The following is a 17,606-nucleotide window of genomic DNA, read 5'->3' on the forward strand; positions in this document are numbered from 1 at the left end:
ACCATTGCATCTCAAACATTAGCATGCATTAGAGTCATTTAATGGGTTTTACTTAGATTGTTATGTAAGTGCTTTTTTCTTTTGGTAAAAAGATTTGGGAATTGAAGTCATGGCCCTGCACATAGTAGGCAAGTATTTTATTATGAAACTAAAAGTCTTGGTCTAGAGAAAGCACTCGTCTAATAAGTTCAAAGGTGCTTCTGTTGCTGCTGCTGGCGGTCTGCAGGCACACTTTAGGATAAGAGTGATAAGAAATAAATAAACCAAGTATCTGTGTTTTCATATGCCTGTCTGGCCCCAGCTTTACCTCCAAATTCACATACCCTTTGCATTAGATTCCAGGCTCATTTGATTCTTGCCCAGGTCTCAGGCTAAGTCTGGCTTCTGGTTGCTTTTGGCTACCTTGGTGTTCTTTGTTTCCTTATGAGCCAAAATGTCCTCTGGCATCTTCTCTCTAAAGTGTGTGTGTATTTGGAGTAGAGGATTAGAGTATCAGTTAAGTGATAAATGTAATTAATTATCACAATAATTCAAGGGAAAGTTACTTGCTGCCATTTCAAGGATCTAAAATGAGTTGGCTCTGCCTAAAGTCAACCAAAGAGCAATGGCTCTGTCTGTGGCTATGTGTCTTTTCTCTTTTCAGACAGTGAGATATTGTACAGAGTTATTAATTAAAAAATTCCTTGCTCCCATGTGATAGAAATAATTTAATAAAATGGTTATTTTGGTGAGTCACCATGAGCTAAATAAAAAGGGGAAAGCAGTCAAAACCACTGTATTAGTTGGGAAAGAAAATAACCCTTGCTGGGGATGTGGCTTAGTTGTCTAATACCTACCTAGCACATTTCAATCCCTGATAGACTTCAAGAAAGAAGGAAGAAAAAAAGAAAGAGAGAAAAGAAAAGAGGGGAAAAGAGAAGAAAAGAACCCTTAATTGCAAATTGCCCAGTTTAGCTGTGGTGGTTCCTCAATTTAAGAGAAAATTGGTGAAACCAAATGTAAAGAATTCTCAGAGCTGGGGCTGGCGAGATGGCTTAGCAGGTAAGAGCACTGACTGTTCTTCCAAAGGTCCTGAGTTCGGATCCCAGCAACCACATGGTGGCTCACAACCACCTGTAATGAGATCAGATGCCCTCTTCTGGTCCATCTGAAGACACCTACAGTGAATTACTCCGGAGCGAGCGGGGCTGTCCAGAGTTCAATTCCCAGCAGCCACATGATGGCTCACGGCCATCTGTACAGCTACAGTGTACTCATGCACATAAAAATAAATAAATAAATAAATAAATCTTTAAAAAAAAAAAAGACAATTCTCAGAGCTGACCTCTCTCTAGAAAAAAAAAAGTGGTGGTGCTTGTATGATGGCTTGGGAGAGATGTCAGCTAAGTCCTGGCTAGAGAGGGAAGAAGGAGAGGCTGCCGTGGAAATGGGAGACTGACCACTCAGCCAGGGAAGGAAACGGGGGTGGGGGATGAAACTAGAAATCAGAAGGTATTAGTTGGCTGAAAAGGTGCACTAGTATATACACTTTAAGCTTTCAGGAGAGCAAGAATGGTTGTCTCCAAGTGCAGAGAACACATCGTCTGACTTCCTGTTTCTCTTTCTCTCACTTTCTTTCTAGCTTTGAGCTTGCTCCTTTTTCTCCCTGCAGGTAATGGAGATGGGAATTCCACTTAGTTTCCTGGAATAACAAGAGTGGTATTTAATTTCCTTTTAGCTTCATTATGTTTAAACAAACCAACTCTAGGTCCCTTCTTCATAAAATCCATAATTAAATTCTCAGCTTTAGAGGCAGTAGCCAAGATGGAGTGTGCTTTTGGGGTACCAAATCGCTAGTAGGCAATCTTGGACTGCAGCCTTTCACAAGCACCCACCCTGAAAATGCCTTTGGCTCCCAGAGGCTCTGCCGCTTGGTTTTGGCTTCTTTTGTCTTAAAGTCCCATCCCCCATCTCCTCCAGCATTCCTTGGGATTCAAATGTAGATGGAATGCAGATTATTGCGAGAATAGGACCAACAGAGGCTGCCTTGGCTGTAGAGGGAGAAGGAAGGGAGAGAAGAGGAGACCTCTAATTTTAAGTTTTCAGCCATTGTTCCCTAGAGATGGGAAATGGCTGTGGTACCTGATCTGAAAAGTTGTACTCAGTGGTATTGGCTTGTGTGTTTCTGGAGAAAGAGTAAAATGGACTGTTTGAATCTCTACTGGTTCAAGTCAGGTAAGAGTTGAAGCTTATTGATGTGCTTTGTAATTGTGTGTGTGTGTGTCCATTGTCTCTCGTGTTGACCACTTCCATTTTTAATCTTTTAAGATATGTACTGTGCTTCCTGCACTTTCTACAGTGTGATATGAATTTTGAGACAGTCTTCCTGAAGAGTTTGGGAGTACTTCCACACCCACGTGTGGACACGTGGTCTTGGTAACTGGTTAAAAACTGCATTATTTCAAAATGGTGGTATAAATTCAAAGCCACAAAGCGATCTTAGGCATATTTACTTTTGTTATAAGCACTGATAAACTGTTTATATTAAAAAGTGAAGGAGGAAAGTGGTATTTGAAAGTAAGATAAGTTCAACCTATCCTCAATTTGCAAAATAGCATTTAATAATCCAGTGGTTATTTTAAATGGAGGGAGATGAGGAAGTCAGGGAAGAAGGGGTAAATAGACAGCTGAAAATGTGGTCAGATTTGCCATCTCTAGCGGAATCCAGCTAACTCATTGGAGGAGAGGCAGTTGGTGCTGAGTTAAGGAGAATGGCTTGCTCCTGCTTTGGCGTAGTCTATCAGGGGTTTACACCTTCAGTGTGGAGGACCAATTGTGGTTAGTCATAATTGAGATCTTCGATGTTGTCAAATGTGAACTTTTCTGGGTTACTCTTCTCAGGTTCTCAATCTCCCCCAGTCTGTTTTTTCCACCACGGCGAAGAATTACTTTACTCTATGTACTAGCTCGTCGTCTGAATCTGGTTGCTCTCTCCATCCTCTTTTGGAGGTAGGCTAGGATTGAAGGCTCTTTAGAGATAATACATGGTGCAATACCTTGAAAATTGTTAACAAATTCTGTCAAGAAAGCAGCAGTGATTGGTGTGAAGAATAGAAATGTTTTTACTTATTTTGGTGTCCACTTGGGCATGGGTTTGAATGTGAGATGTTATCTGCTCATTGTCTGTCGAGGATCCCTGTTTTTCTTCAATTTCCTAGTATGTTTGCTCGTCGCTTGAGCGCTTGACACACCGACGGCGTTGTATAAAGTCCTAACTCTTAGCTTCGAGGAGTTTAATGATTATGTTGATGTATAATAGGACATGGGGTGATCCTCCAGTGTAGCAAACAAAGAAACGGCTAAGTGTGAAGGAGGCCTGTTGGAGTGGGACAGCTTTGGCTGAGCCACCTGTTTTCACAGGCGGAGCTTGAGGTACCTTAAGTTGTTGATGAATAGGCCTCCTTAACTTGTGGTTCTTGTTTAGGAATCTGGTTATGCTTTCTTTGGTCACTGAAATTCCAGCTCGTTGAATATCAACTTATTTCATATGTAGAAGGTGGTGTTTGGGATAGGGATTTCAAATGTGAAGATGAAGAATGGATAAACACCAAAATAAACCGAGATAGCGCTGCAATGGAGCACACACGCATTGAGTGCTTTGGGGCGGGGGGGTCCCCAGAGAGAAGTACGGAAGACCAGGCTTTCGAGGTGCTAGTAGTTTTAAGGTTCAAAGGGCTTTGCAGGCACCTTCGCGAAGACTTTGCATTTGTACTGCCGGACGCCCTGGGTATGGGAAAAGGCAGGGAACTCGACGTCAGTGGCTGTTAGAATGCTGTTGTACATAAACTAGTTGGGTTTAAAGAGGAGCTGGGTATCTGGGAGGTCGGTTAGGACAGAGCTCTGAGGACTGGGATTGGGTACCGGAGCGGAAGCCTTGGAGGCAATGGGAAGTGATGTTGACTTCCAGTACGACTTAAGGGGAGAAAGTATTGGTAGTGCTCCGAGGGGACGTTCCAGTCATTGTGCTGCTTGCTGTTTGGAGAAAGCTAGGTCCAGAGCCTCTTTCCCTACCGTCTGAAAAACGTCCAGTTTCTTGGCAGATGAGCTGTTCTAACAGGGCCCACTCTACCCATCTCACCTCTAACGTAAGGAAAGGCCAGCCCAACTGCAGCTGACTGAGAGGGAGTGTTGTCTACCCCGGTCCCCACAAGGAGCGTCACCATTGACAGCTTCGTTTCTTTAGAACGTAGACCTCCTGGAGTCCACCTACGGAACACTCCTCCGCTCCCCTTAAGGGGAGGTGGACACTCAGGAGAAACCCGAGGCCTGGCGTTAGGGAAGCTGCGGGCAGAGTGAGACGGCCGCGCCCTCGCGCCGCCCTCCCCCGTGCCCAGATCCCACCCCAGTAGGAGGCCCAGCTGGCAACACGCGGCGGGGCGCGCGGTCCCGGCTCCGGGTCTTGGCTGCCGCCGCCCGGGCGGCGGGCACGTGGCAGGGCGGGAGACTCCACCTGGCCACGCCGCTGGCCCCTAGATGGCTGGCGCTGTCCCCGGCCGGCGCCCGCGGCAGGAGCACGGAGGCATCTGCTGCGCTATCCCAGCCACAGGCGCTAACAGAACCACCGCTGCCGTCGGGTCGCGACTTCAGACGCGAGCCCGCCGTGCCGCCAAGCCCCTTACTCAACTTCGGGTCGGGTTACCTGCCCCGGAGGGCACAGTCACCATCCTCCGCGACCCTCAAGCACCGCCCGGTCCCGCCCTCTGCTGGGCAGCTAGCGCCCACGTCCAGGCAGGGCCGGTGGGCGGTGCCGTGGCCACAAGGACCCCGGGGAGCAGGACTTGGGCAACTCGGAGCCCCGCCCACCCCAACTGACCCCGCCCACCCCACTATGCGGCCCCGCCCACCCCGTCCGACTCCTCCCCTTCCTGCCCGCTTGTTCCTTGCAGCCCGCCGCCCGCGCCCAGGCCCGGAACGGAGTCCGTGCTCCCCTTGGCCGCCCCGCCCCGCCGCCTCCCACCCCTCCCGCGAGGGCGGCCCGAAAACCCGGAGCACGGGAGCACTGCTCCGCCGGGCCGGGCGGCAGCACTGGGCATGCTCAGTAGCCGGGGCAGGTTTTTCGGTCGCAAGTAGGAAGCTTCTTGCACTACACCGGAGACCGGGAGCCACGGATCCCGCCGCACAGCCCGCACTGCCGCCGCGCCCGCCCCAGCCCGTCCGGCCCCTGGCGGGCGCGATGAACCCGCGCCTGAGCCTCAGCCGGCCCGCCGGGCACTGAGCGCGGGCGCCCAGGGCGCGTTGCGCAGCTGCTCCTGCGCACAACCCCGCTGCCGCCGGCCCGCACCGGCCGCCCGGAGCGAGAGGCTGGTCCGAGCACTGCGCCCGGCGCCGGCCGCGGAGCAGGAAGCGCAGGCCACGCAGGGACCCAACTGGAACAAAGTGTCTGCCGCCGGGTGCCGCGCCCCGACCCCGCCGCGCCCCTGCGCCGCCCACCATGGCCTCCGAGGAGCTGTACGAGGTACTCCCCTCCCCCCGGCGGCGCCCCCGGCCCCCGGGCCTCCGTGCCCGGTTTGCTGGACGGGAAGCGTGCGCCAGCCCCCGGAGCGAGCGGCGGCCGGAGGGGCCGACGGGCGGGGGCGCCGGAGTTGCCGGGCCGGGGGGTTGGGGGGAAGTGGCGCTGACACGAGCGACTTGCTCAGACTCAACCCAAAGTGCTGCTGGCGAGGGGTAGCCCGTGCCCGAGCGCGGCAGGGTCCGTGGGCGGCGCGGGGGTGCTTTTCCTGCCCGTTTGGTCGAGCCTGGTGGACAGGGTGTCGCCTCACGGGGGGCCCGTGCGGCTGTCTCCACTCGGGTACTAGCCAGAGAGATGCAAAATTTCGCACCGAAAATGCTGAACGTTGACCACATGCTTTAATTAGGTTAGCATTGTGGCCGGAGCCAGGAAATTGAACTTAAACGCCGATGTGCTGTCGTCGCAGCCTTGCGAGTAGGAAAGGGTTCTAAGAGTCGAGGCGATGAGTTATGGGTGATGGGGTCTGCCAGCTTTTAACTTCAAGTTTGAGAGTTATCGGTCTGCATCTTGGACGTATTCTGAACGTCTCCACATAACTCCTTGACATATTTCAAAGTAGATTTCCTGAGAGTCCAGAAGGGTAAAAGCTGTGCCTTTGGAGTGCGTTGTTGATTTCACACCTTTATAAATTCATCTTTTTAAGAGACTTAAAACTTTCCGGATTTTATCCAGACCCACCTTTATGATTCCTTTAGGAACGTGGCTGTTTAGAGGTTGAAATGGGCATCTGTAACTACAGCCTTATGTGATCCTTTTAAGTGGTACCGCCTTCAGTGTGTATTACTGCTTTCGGCATGGACTGAAGCTTAGTTGACAACAATGAGAGGCTTGTCGCAACTTTTTGATTTGTTTTTGTTGCTTTAAAAAAAAAAAAACAAATGTTTACAAAAGTCCTTCGAAGGAGACTACCTTCTGTAGACCAAAGGGAAGGCTTTTGCATGCCCTTTATTTGTGCTTCAGTATACTGTCCCTATCATTGAAAATTGTCTCCCTCTTTCAACCATTTTACACATTAGCAGTGCCCTACTGTATTCAAGATGCTCTCTTAGGACACGGGGCAGAGGGTGTATGTAGAGAAAACTCCCCTCTCCAAAGAAGTTTTGCTTTCAGGGATGGAAGTGTCTTGATGGGGGCCAGCCCAGTAGAGGCTAGGATGTAGGCAAGATGTGTTCTCTTACTCATCAAGTCGTGGAAAGTACAGAAAGTACTGAGTGTGATCAAGGTGGGGACTGACTTTTCACATTAGAGCATTCTTTGGTGGCTCACCCTTGTGTGTTCACTGTTGAACTTTTGTGGAGGGGGGGATTCTAAATATCGGCCCCGTTTGGTATTTGGGGGAGAGGTGCACACTATATATAAGTTGTATCCTTGGTGAAGGAGTTGACACCCAGTGATCATTGTTGTGTTAGGAATTAGTAAAGTTACTGTTTATTTTGTAGCTTCCTGTTTTCTACTCACCATTTTCCTGACAGCAGTTGCTGAGAGATAAATAACATTTTATACCGTGTTTGTGTTCATTCAGGGTGATGTCGAATGCCTGTGGTATGGAGGTTTCATAGGGAGAGGTAGAGTCATGTGATGGGCTGTGCTCTCAAGAAGTAGCCCTTAGGGAACAGATAACTACAGTGCAAATAAGTGGTGCATCTGGGCAATGGCAGTTTTGAGTCTGGGTCTTTCCTTAGTTTGTTTTGAGGGAAAAGGTAACATGGAGAGATGATTGAAGTGGTGAATGCCATTGTAGTTGTGTTCTGGTTAGTATCTTTTAGGCTTCCTTCTAACTTCTTTACTTGGTGGAAACATCATGACTGTATTACAATTAAAAGTTGATGTTGAATGGGTGGTGGCATAGCACTTGGGAGGCAGAGTTGTAAGTTCAAGGTCAGCCTGGTCTACAGAGCTAGTTCCAGGACAGCCAAGACTATACAGAAAACCCTGTCTGGAAAAATCCTAAAAGACAACAGGAAAGTTAATGTTGAGGTTACACACCTGTAATCTCTGGACTCTAGAGGCTGAGACAGGAGGATCAGGAATTTCAGGCCATTCTGGGATGCATAGTGAGCCTGTTGTCTCAAACAAACAGGCCAGCGAGAGGGGTTATCAGGTGAAGGAAGGCTCTAACCACCAAACATCACTACCAGAGTTTGGTCAGTGTCGTCTTAACATGGTGAAGGGAGAGAGTTGACTCCTTCAGATGCCCACACACAAACTCTCAACCTGTAAAATAAGTACGTTTACAGAAAAGAGGGAAAAGAAAAGTGACGTTTGGAAGTTTTGCATAGTGGCGGAGAGTCTGGATCTAGAATCACATAGCTTGTTTCTGAAGTCCAGTTGTCATGTTGAGTAAATTAACCTTGAAAGCTATTTCCCCTTCTGTGGAGGTGGGATCAGTGCTTTGCTTAGAGAGCTGTGAGCTTTATATGAGGAAATATAGAAAGCACACGCTACAGCAAGCATGTAGAGAGAGTACTCAGTCCTGTTCTATAACTAATCTAAAATGCCCAGTCGTGGTTTTGTTTAAAAAGATACAGCTTTTGCTTACAGAGGCCTTATTTGTCCAGTTGGAGTGATACCCAGCTATAGATGAACTCTATGGTCTGACTGGGCAGAACACCATGTGCTTCAGAGGCCAGGTCAAGGGAGAATAGTTTTGTCATGATTTTTTCTTGTTGTCCTTAAATTGAAATGCTCCGTGTTTGGCCTGAGGCTCTACAGATCTAGAGCACCAAAAACACTTGCCCTTAAGTACCCGCCTTGATAGGAGGGCGGGTTTTCACAAACTGTAGTGGGTGGTCCTACATACAGCTCACTAAGCTTTCTCACGTCTGTAACCCTTTGCCTGGAACCCTGTATGTAGTAGTAGATCCTTAGTGTGACTAAGTGACTATTGGAACTACGTTTTATGCGTGAAAAACAAGGGAACAATCTGCAAAAGGGTGGAACATCAGTCTTCCAGAATTCAAATAGCTTGTGAATTGAAGGATAGAATAGACTTAGTCCCTGTATCTCTAGCAGCTAGGGCTGAGTGAACTCATATTTGTGTGTATGTGGCTCAGGTATAGTACACCTTATATAGTGCATGTGTAGAAGTTAGAGAACAACTTTGGAGTCTCTTCCAGTTAAAGCCTGATGTATAACTCAGGCTTGCCCTCCGATGAGCCATCTTGCTGGCCCAAAGCCTATTTTTAATTAATCATAAATGAGAATATAGGTTTTGTAAAAGACCAAACATCAGGGCTGGAGAGGTAGTTCAAGTTTAGCCATTAAGAGCTCTAGCTGCTCTTCCAGAGGACCAGGGTTTCGTTCCCAGTACCCCCATGGCAGTTCACAATTGTCTGTAACATCAGGTCCAAGGACCTGACACCCTCACACAGACATACACAAAGGCAAAACACCAGTGCACATAACATAGAAAAAAATAATTTTTTAAAAGACCAGCTTTTATGTTTTAAAGTTTTAAAAATTTGCATTTTAAAAATTGTTATATAGTTGTATGTTTATCATGTACAACCTAATGTGTTGATGTTGATGTGTGCCTTGTGCCAACCCTTAAATGTGGCAATAGTTAACAGTGTCTCATAGTTATTTCTTGTGATGATAACAGTAAGCATTGAACATTTTCAGTAACATAGTATACCCTTATTCCACAATCACTGTTGCTGTACAGTAGCCTATTAAACATGCTCCTTTGGTTTCACTGTACCAACATTTCCCCAGCCTGTTCTCCCTCAACTAACCTGTATTCTACTTCAATCTCTTCCGTGACTACAAGATAAGTTCATGGTTGGTTGGTCTGTCTGTCTGTCCATCCGTCCTTGGCTTATTTCAGCATAATGACTTCCATTTTTCTCAGTGTCACAAATGACAGGAACTTTTTCTTACTGGTGGAATGGATGGTACATATACTATGCTATCTTTATTCCTTCTTTGGTGAGCTCAAGCTCACTCCGTATCTGGGCGGTTGTGAACACTGCTGCAGGAAACACAGGGTGTAGATGACTCTTCAGCGTCCTGGCTTTATTTCCTTTGGATCGCCTGGAAGATCACATTCTCATTTCCTGAAGACCCTGTGTGCAGTTTGACTACAGTGCTTGAACTGTACATGTTCCCGCCATCACTGTGCAGAGTTGCTTCTTTTCTCTCTGCCCCCTTATTATTGGTTATCTTTTGTGTTTTTCATAAAATCATTTCCAACAGAAGGCACTTGGTTTGTAATTTTTAAGAACTGATGATTGTGTGTGAGGATGTGTGTGGAGGTCAGAGAACAACTTTGTGGCATCGATCCTCTTGCTTCCAGGAATCAAATCCATGTCATTGTGCTTGTGTGGCAGTTTATTTACTCACTGAGTCATTTCGCTGGTCCGGATTGGAGTTTTGCTTTGCATTTTTCTCCCACTGTTTATGTTGAATATTTTGAATGTACCTGTTAGCCGATTTTGTATCTTTTAAGAAGTGTTTATTCAGATCTTTTGCCTGTTTTTGTTGTTGTTGTTGTTGTTGTTGTTGATACTTTATGTATTTTCGTTATTAACTTATTATCAGATGTAAGTTTCCAAGTATTTTCTTCCATTCTGTAGGCTGCCTGTTTTGTGACTTTGTGCAATCCTGTTTTGTCTGTTTTTGCTTTCAGTCAGTCAGTCAGTCATTTCCTAGGACAGTGTCTTTGTGCTTTGTGTTTTCATTTCTTCTAGTAGTTCTGTCGTTTGAAGTCATTGGTTTAAGTCTTTTATCCTTGTGAGTTGGTATTTTGTATATGAAAAAAGGGATTGCCTTTACAGATTCCCTTCTGCATGTAACCGCCAGTTTTCTCTACATCATTTATTAAAGAAATTGTCATTTGGTCTTGGCTCTTTGTTGGCTGGGCTGTTGAAAAGCCATTCCTCTATAAATCCTTGGGTTTGTTTCTAGGCTTTCCATCGTGTTTGGTTGGCCTGTGAGTCTGTTTTATGCCAGAATGTGAACCTCTATTTATTGATAACGTTGTAGTATATTCTGAAGTCCGTGTGAAGCCTCTAGGTTTGTTGTTCTAACTCAAAATTACTTTAGCTGTTTGGGAACCTTTTTATGTATGAATTTTAGAATTTATCCTGATTTTGTAAGGAAGAACATTGGTATTTTGATGGGAACCCCACTCATTTTCAGATCATTGTATTATAGACATTTTTTACCATATTATTGATCCTAATCCATGAACATGGTATACCTTTACATTTGTTTGTGTCTTTCATTGGTGTTTTGCAGTCTCAAACTTCTGTGTGTGAATCTGGGGCTAGGATCCATGATAGACAGTCTTGTGACTGTCAGGCAGGTGCCCTAACAGTGAACTATAACCCCTGCCCTGATAGAGCTAAGTTCATTCCTAAGCCTTTCACATTATTTACTATAGCTATTGCAAATGTGATGATATATTTGTGATGATATGTTTGGTTTTCCAGATACTTGGTTAAGTGTATAGAAATACTGCTGGTTTTTTATGTTGGCTTTATATGCAAAAGGGTTTTTTGCTGGAATCTTTGGGGTTTTCGGTATGAAATGATAATTGTATGCAAACAGCTGAATTTCTTTTCACTCTAGGTGTCTTTGTTTCTTCTACTCTGTCTTCTATTCAGTATGCTGACTAGAAATTACCTGAGAGTGAATGAATACCTACGTGTCTTGTTCCAGACTGTAGAGGAAGAGCGTGTGACTTTTACCTGTTGAATGTGACGCTGTCCATGTTCTTGTCATAGATGCCCTCTATTGAATTGCTACTTCCTGAGGGTCTTTCTCCCCAAGGAATGATAACTTTACCAAATGCTTTTTTAGCATCTGTTGAAATGACCATATAGCTTCTGTGCTCTGTTCTGTTCATGGGATGTATTTGTTTTGTGATTGAACCATCCTTGCATCCCAGCATGAATCACTCTGTATGCTGGTGGGTTAGTTTTTTTTATTGTGTTCTGTTGAATTGCTTGTGCTAGTATTTCATTGAGGATGGTTGCACCTATATTTATTCGGGCAGGGTGTGAGTTGTCATGTTCTTTAGTTGTGCTTTTGCTATGCTTGGAAGAACTAAGTTATGAAGCTGTCAGTCAGTCCTTGCTCTCAGAGGAGACATTTCATTGCTTAGTCTCCTTAATCATCACTGGTTTGTTTAGATTTTCTGTTTCTTTATATCATTCAGTCTTGATTGTGTATGAGCCTTCAAATTTGTTTGATTTTAGGTTATCCATTTGATTAGTATATAGTTCATAAGTCTTATAAACTTTGTATTTCTGTTTTTTTGGTTTTTTTTGTTTTGTTTTTTACCTTTTTTGTTGTTGTTGTTCAACTAAGGGTTTGTTGATAAGGATTTTTAAAATCTCTCCACACCCCCCCACCCCCAGTTTCTATTTTATTTGTTTCTGCTCATTGTGGGTGGTGCCATCCCTGGACTGATGTCCTGAATTCTGTAAGAATGCAGGCGGAGCAAGCCATGGGAAGTGAGCTAGTAAACAGCACTGTTCCATGACCTCTGCATCAGCTCCTGCCACCAGGTTCCATCCCTGCTTGAATTCCTGTCCACACTTCCTCCAGGGATGGATTACGATCTAGAAATGTCAGCTAAATAACCCCTTTCCTCCCCAGCTTGCATTTTGGTCATAGTGTTTTTGTTGCAGCAGAAGACACTCTTAAGACACCCAGGGAAGGGTATTTCTCTCAGCCTTTCTTTAGTCGCTTAGTTTCCTGTGCAAGGTTGATGCCTGGTGAGCTTTCCCTGTGCACTGAGCATGTCCGTTGTTGGCTTTGATCAGCTCATGTTTAGGCAGTCATGTTGATGTGGGTGTAGCTTCTGACATTTCTAGAAGACAGAGTCTCTGGCTCTCACAACACCCCCACGCCCACCCGATTACCAAGCCTTACGTTTGAGAGTTATTTTGTGGATGTATCAGTTGGGACTGGGGTCCACAACTCTGCATTTTGATTGGTTATTTTCTGTACTGTATCTGGCTGTTGCAAAGAGAAGTTTCCTTGGTGAAGGGTGAGCACCTCACTTATTTTTGTGTATAAGGTCAAATATTTAGAATGTAGTTAGTGATTACGCTGGTTTAGTAAAGTGGTGGTTGTAGATTCTCCTTCAAGCTCTCTGGCTTCACTAGCCCTAGGTAGTTGGCACAAGATTCCTCTTGTTGAGCAGGTTTTTAAGTCCAATTAGAGAACTGTTGGCTATCACCAAGGAATGCATGTCTCTACCACCCAGCTAGGCTTACTCTGCCATGCTGATTGTTGTGGTTCACGGGTACCATAGCTGGGTGGGACTGTTAGTTGCCTCCCTCCTGGGAGCTTGCATGACTCTTCTTGTATTATGAAGGCTAGTCCTCACAGAGGAGGCCGTCAGGTGACCTCCTACCCAAGGGCCTCTGCCTTTCAACTTGCTTTTGGTATTGGTGTTTTCTCAGAGCAATAGAAAGCAAACTAGACCTGTATCTTCTTCTTAATACTAATTTTGTATATTTTGCTTTGTGGTTACCATTGGGTTTACAAAAAGCATGTCATAGTTACAGCACATTATTCTTACCTACTAATAATATACATCTTAGTATAGTATTTTATTAATTCTTTAAGAATTTCATACAATGTCTTTTGAACACATCCACCCCTCATTCCTCTCCCTATTTTCCAACTTTCTTACCCATTCTTCTATTGTTTCATTTTAAATAACCCACTGAGTCCATACACACACATACATACATAAGTACATATGAATACATATATACATATACATACTCTACATATACATACTCTGGTATAGGGCCACCCACTGAAGCATATGTAGTTGACCTGTCAGGATCCACACCCTTAAAGAAAACTGGACTGTCCCACGTGCTGAAATCATCAGCTCTTCATAACTTTTCAGTCGTGGCTAGGGCCTGGTGAACCTCTGGATACTCTTAAGCCAGAAGGTTGATTGACATGTTCTTGTTCAGGTCTTGAGTTGAGTTCATTTGTCCTGTCATGACCAGAGGACACAGGTTCACTCTGGTCCTCTTAACTATTTCTTTTCACCCCTTTGTTCTGCCCGCCCCCAACCCTGGGGGGTGGGGGGGGTGGGGTAGTAGTGGTGATTTGAAAGAAAACCAGTTCATTGGTTCTTTTTCTCTATTTTTAAGTGGGTTGTTTTCTTGCAGCATTTCTAAGATATGATTCCATCATCTGCTTTTTCATCGTTCTTGAGGAGCTTGTCTGTATCTATTGGGACCAAGTTTCATTATAGGAAACCAGTCTTCTGGTTGCCTTAGAGATCGTTTTTTTGGCATTCTGTAGTTTTACTACATTGTATATTGTATGACACTTTCATTACAAATATGCTTGGTATATGGTACACTGCTTTTGTGGATTTGTGTCTCATCTATTATTGTCTTATCTTATTGTGTCTTACCTTATTCTGTCTTCAAATATTGTTTCTTCTTTATACCCACACCCATTCTTCTGCTTCCTTTGTTGAGAGTCTTGCTATGTAGCCCTATGTGTCTTTAGATTGGCATCCTCTGATTCTGCTCCCCTGGGATCCCACTTAGGCGTCTGTTGAGTCTTCTTAGTGTCTCATTTCCATCCCCTTGATTGTGATTCATTTTTTAACTTCCTTCATTGCCACTGTTTGTTCTTTTTTTGCGATAACCTTGTATCTCCTTGACCCTAGCTTATAGTTCCTTTGCACTGAGTTTACTTTGATAATTCCAGTTTAGTGGGTCAGTCACATAACTGACTGAATATGGAGCATGGTGAAAAAATTGGGAACAATTTTTGGAAAAAATTTCCTTGAATGTGCAAGGATCAAAAGCAAATGCATAATGAACTCTGGGTGTTGCTGGCAGTGCATACCTGTGTTGCTTTGGATGACCTCACTGGAGCTACAGCCTGTTCTGAATATATAACAGTTGCACATTACAATGAATGCTGTTACCACACACAATTGCTGCCTGACACTCTGTGGCTCAGATCTGAGACCCGTATGTTATGGATTATTGCAGGGACATACAGTGTTTATATTGTGCATCTAGGTTTTCTGTTCTTTAAGAAGCATAATGGTTTAATTATGGAAAAGAAAGACTTAATATGTTTCTATTCTCATTCTGCAGCTTATAAATATCAAATTAGTATGTCCTTAGAGTGTATATGTTAGAATACTTGAGTTTAAAATTATTTAAAATGTTAACTTGAGTTTCATAAAAACATTAAATTTTGCTTGGGGTTAGGATAGAACTTGCAACACTTTCTGAAATAGCTCTAGACAATCTTCTCTCAACTTGCACAATGTATGCAGGTGAAGTTAAACAATCGAAATGATCACTTAACTAATGACAAACATTGAGGATGCTCTGTCCTGCAGTATCAAATATTCAACTAAGGTGTCATTCTTTTTTTTTTTTTTTTTTTTTTTTTTGGTTTTTCGAGACAGGGTTTCTCTGTATAGCCCTGGCTGTCCTGGAACTCACTCTGTAGACCAGGCTGGCCTCGAACTCAGAAATCCGCCTGCCTCTGCCTCCCAAGTGCTGGGATTAAAGGCGTGCGCCACCACCGCCCGGCGGTGTCATTCTTTATGTAATAAATTAGTGCTAAATTTTGCTCTCACCTTTAACAAGTGGTAAAATTATATGTATACCAAGTAAGTGTTCTAAGTTGAGATTTATGGAGTTTTCTATCCATTTTCTCTACCTGTGTATCCAGAGTTAAGGGTTTCTTGGATAAAAAGGGTTATGAGTAGAGTAGCTTTAAGAAGCTGTGTGCTGTTATTTAATTCACCCATTTAGTATTTTGACTGTTTTCTGCTATTAAATATTCTTCTGGGTGACTCTCTTCACCCCCTTGTTTTTTGTGTCTTTGGTGTTGTAGTAATTTTTACTCCTTGCTTTGACAAATGCCTGGTGGAGGTACCTCATGGAAGGCCTTATTTGGGTGCATAGTCTAGTCAGGGATTCGTTTTATCATGGTGTAGTGGCAGGAGTGAGGCAGCTGTCACCTTGTGTCTACAGGCAAGACCTACAGAAGAATGGGCACTGGTGCCCAGTTGGCTTTCTCCTTTTTGTTTATCCAGAAGCCCAGCGCAAGGAATAGTGCACCAAAATGTAGGGTCTTCCCTCTTCAACTAACCTAATCTAGAAACTCCCTGGCAGATGGGCTCAGAGGGTGTCTTCTTGTTGATTCTAGATCCTGCCAGTTTGGATCGGTATTAGCTGCCATGGATGTTGGTCTATTTTTATGATTTACTCACTCTCTTGAGATTGGAATTGGAGGTGTGCCTGAGGTTTTCCTTGCTTCTGCAAGCCCAATAAAGCCTGAAGAATAACGTCGTGTTAAAGATGTGCTTATTTAGATTGAGGGTCCTCATAATTCTCAGAACTGTCATTTGCTGTATCAGAAGAAGCCTCCCCTTGATTTGGAGCTTAGAGTTACAATGACAAGGTGGACGGTTTTAGCCAACACTGTATTAACCTGATGATATTGAAACACAAAGTGTAAACTGGATGTTGTGAGGATTGTTTATGGAACTGCAGATATAGTTGCTCTTGCCTAATTTGCTGTGTGAGCATGTCTCTTCTAACTTTTCTTTAGTCGATGCTGGCTTCCTCTGAACTTGCCAGCCCCAGCCTCTGTCTCCTCCAGCCTGCCTAGCAAAGGTGAGTCCTTACTTCACCGACCTCGAAACAAAGAACGTCCTTCAAAGTGTGGAACCATTTTGTGTCACATCATAGCTGCCCCTTTTACCTTGTTCTGTCCCAAGTGTGTTGTATACATTTTCTTCTGAGTGGTTGGATGTATATATATATGTACGTATGTTTTGGATACCTAAGTATGGTGTCGGGGGACATGAATGTAGCAGACAGTTGTTACTGATGTTACTAGTGATTGAAGTTTGAAATCGCAGTTTATATGTGATGGTGGTGCATTTGGTGTCTGGTTTGGCAACAGTCTTTACCAGGCAGGTATTTTGGAGGTAAACTAGAACCTGAAGTTTGCGTAAATTATTTGAGAGAAGGAAAGATTTCTCCTAGAAAGACACATTGCATTGCTGTTTTTAAAATGAAATATGGGGCTGGATTTAGCTCAGCGGTTAAGGGCACTTACTGCTTTTCCAAGGAACTAAGTTCAGTTGCCAGCACCTACATCAGGTGGTTCACAAATGCCTATAACTCCAGTTCCAGGTGATCCAGTGCACTCTTCTGGCCTTTATGAGTATCTACATACATGTAGTACACATATATATACTCAGGCACACATAAAACATTTAAAGATTTTTATGTATTTTATTTTTCGTTTTTGAAGGAGATGTGTAAGAAGGGCTGCTTTCTTCCAGTACCGTGTCAAGTAGCTGAAGTCAGCCCCAGTCTCTGCTGAGTGCCTTCAACTTTGTATGATTTCTCTGTCCTACCGAACTCAGTTTTCCAGATGATCCTTTCCCACCATTTGTTTGGAAAAGCCCAGCACTGTTGATTGCAGGCTATGGGCATTCTTTAGTTAACATGTACCTTTCTTTTTGTTAGTAATTTACTGTTGGACCTTCACGGCATCAAGTAGATGCATGCTGGAGCATTTCCTAATTTACCATGTAACTAATCTCAAGAGTTCAGCTATTTTGCACCTGAGAGAACTAGGGGACACCCCTCCTCCATTCTTTGTCTGTAAAAATAGTGACATATCTCATGTGCCTTGTTCAACTCTGAGACTCTGGGGACTGCTTAAGTTAATATTAGTCATGGAGTACTTGGACTTTACTGGCTTCCATCTAAAAGCGGGAGCACAGATCTGCCAAGGTAGGCACATATATGACTTAAGGTGGTGGGACTTTTGGGTCTTGGGCTAATAATTTTGTAGGTCATGAGCCTTGGGAGAGCGTAAAGTATAAGGTGAGTTTATGCAAAGGTATGTGTTGCAGTGCACTGCCTAGAAGGACTTTTTCAGAGCTTTGGCATATAGGTGGTAAAATTAAAGTCATTTTTGGTCTGTGTTGTACAGTTTTCATCCATGCCATTTATTTTAACATTAGTTGAAATGAGCAAACATTCTCCTAAGAAATTGAGATGGAGCGGGGGCTAGAATGGCT

The 17,606-nt window shown here is 44.3% G+C and overlaps 1 protein-coding gene and 1 long non-coding RNA gene across 6 annotated transcripts in view; one reads left to right on the top strand and one right to left on the bottom strand.

Moving 5' to 3' along the window:
* Cdyl (chromodomain Y like) overlaps nt 1–17,606 on the top strand; it is a 204,267-nt gene that overhangs the window by 64,902 nt on the left and 121,759 nt on the right. Inside the window, exon 1 of one of the 5 annotated variants that reach the window (XM_031358731.1) lies at nt 4,933–5,494. The exons of 3 other annotated variants lie outside the window; for them this stretch is intronic. In XM_031358731.1, the coding sequence (XP_031214591.1) occupies nt 5,471–5,494 (24 nt within the window). In that variant the 5' untranslated portion in view covers nt 4,933–5,470. Of the gene's footprint in view, nt 1–4,932; nt 5,495–17,606 lie in introns of those variants that run through there. One more of the 5 variants, XM_031358733.1, reaches the window with a different exon arrangement.
* On the bottom strand, nt 2,579–4,462 carry LOC116081954. The gene is made up of 2 exons (XR_004115116.1): nt 4,200–4,462; nt 2,579–3,762 (listed from the first exon to the last, which is right to left on the bottom strand). It is a non-coding gene; the product is annotated as an uncharacterized LOC116081954 (long non-coding RNA).

This window comes from Mastomys coucha, unplaced genomic scaffold (genome assembly GCF_008632895.1).
Source record: "Mastomys coucha isolate ucsf_1 unplaced genomic scaffold, UCSF_Mcou_1 pScaffold7, whole genome shotgun sequence".
In the NCBI taxonomy this organism is placed as follows: domain Eukaryota; kingdom Metazoa; phylum Chordata; class Mammalia; order Rodentia; family Muridae; genus Mastomys; species Mastomys coucha.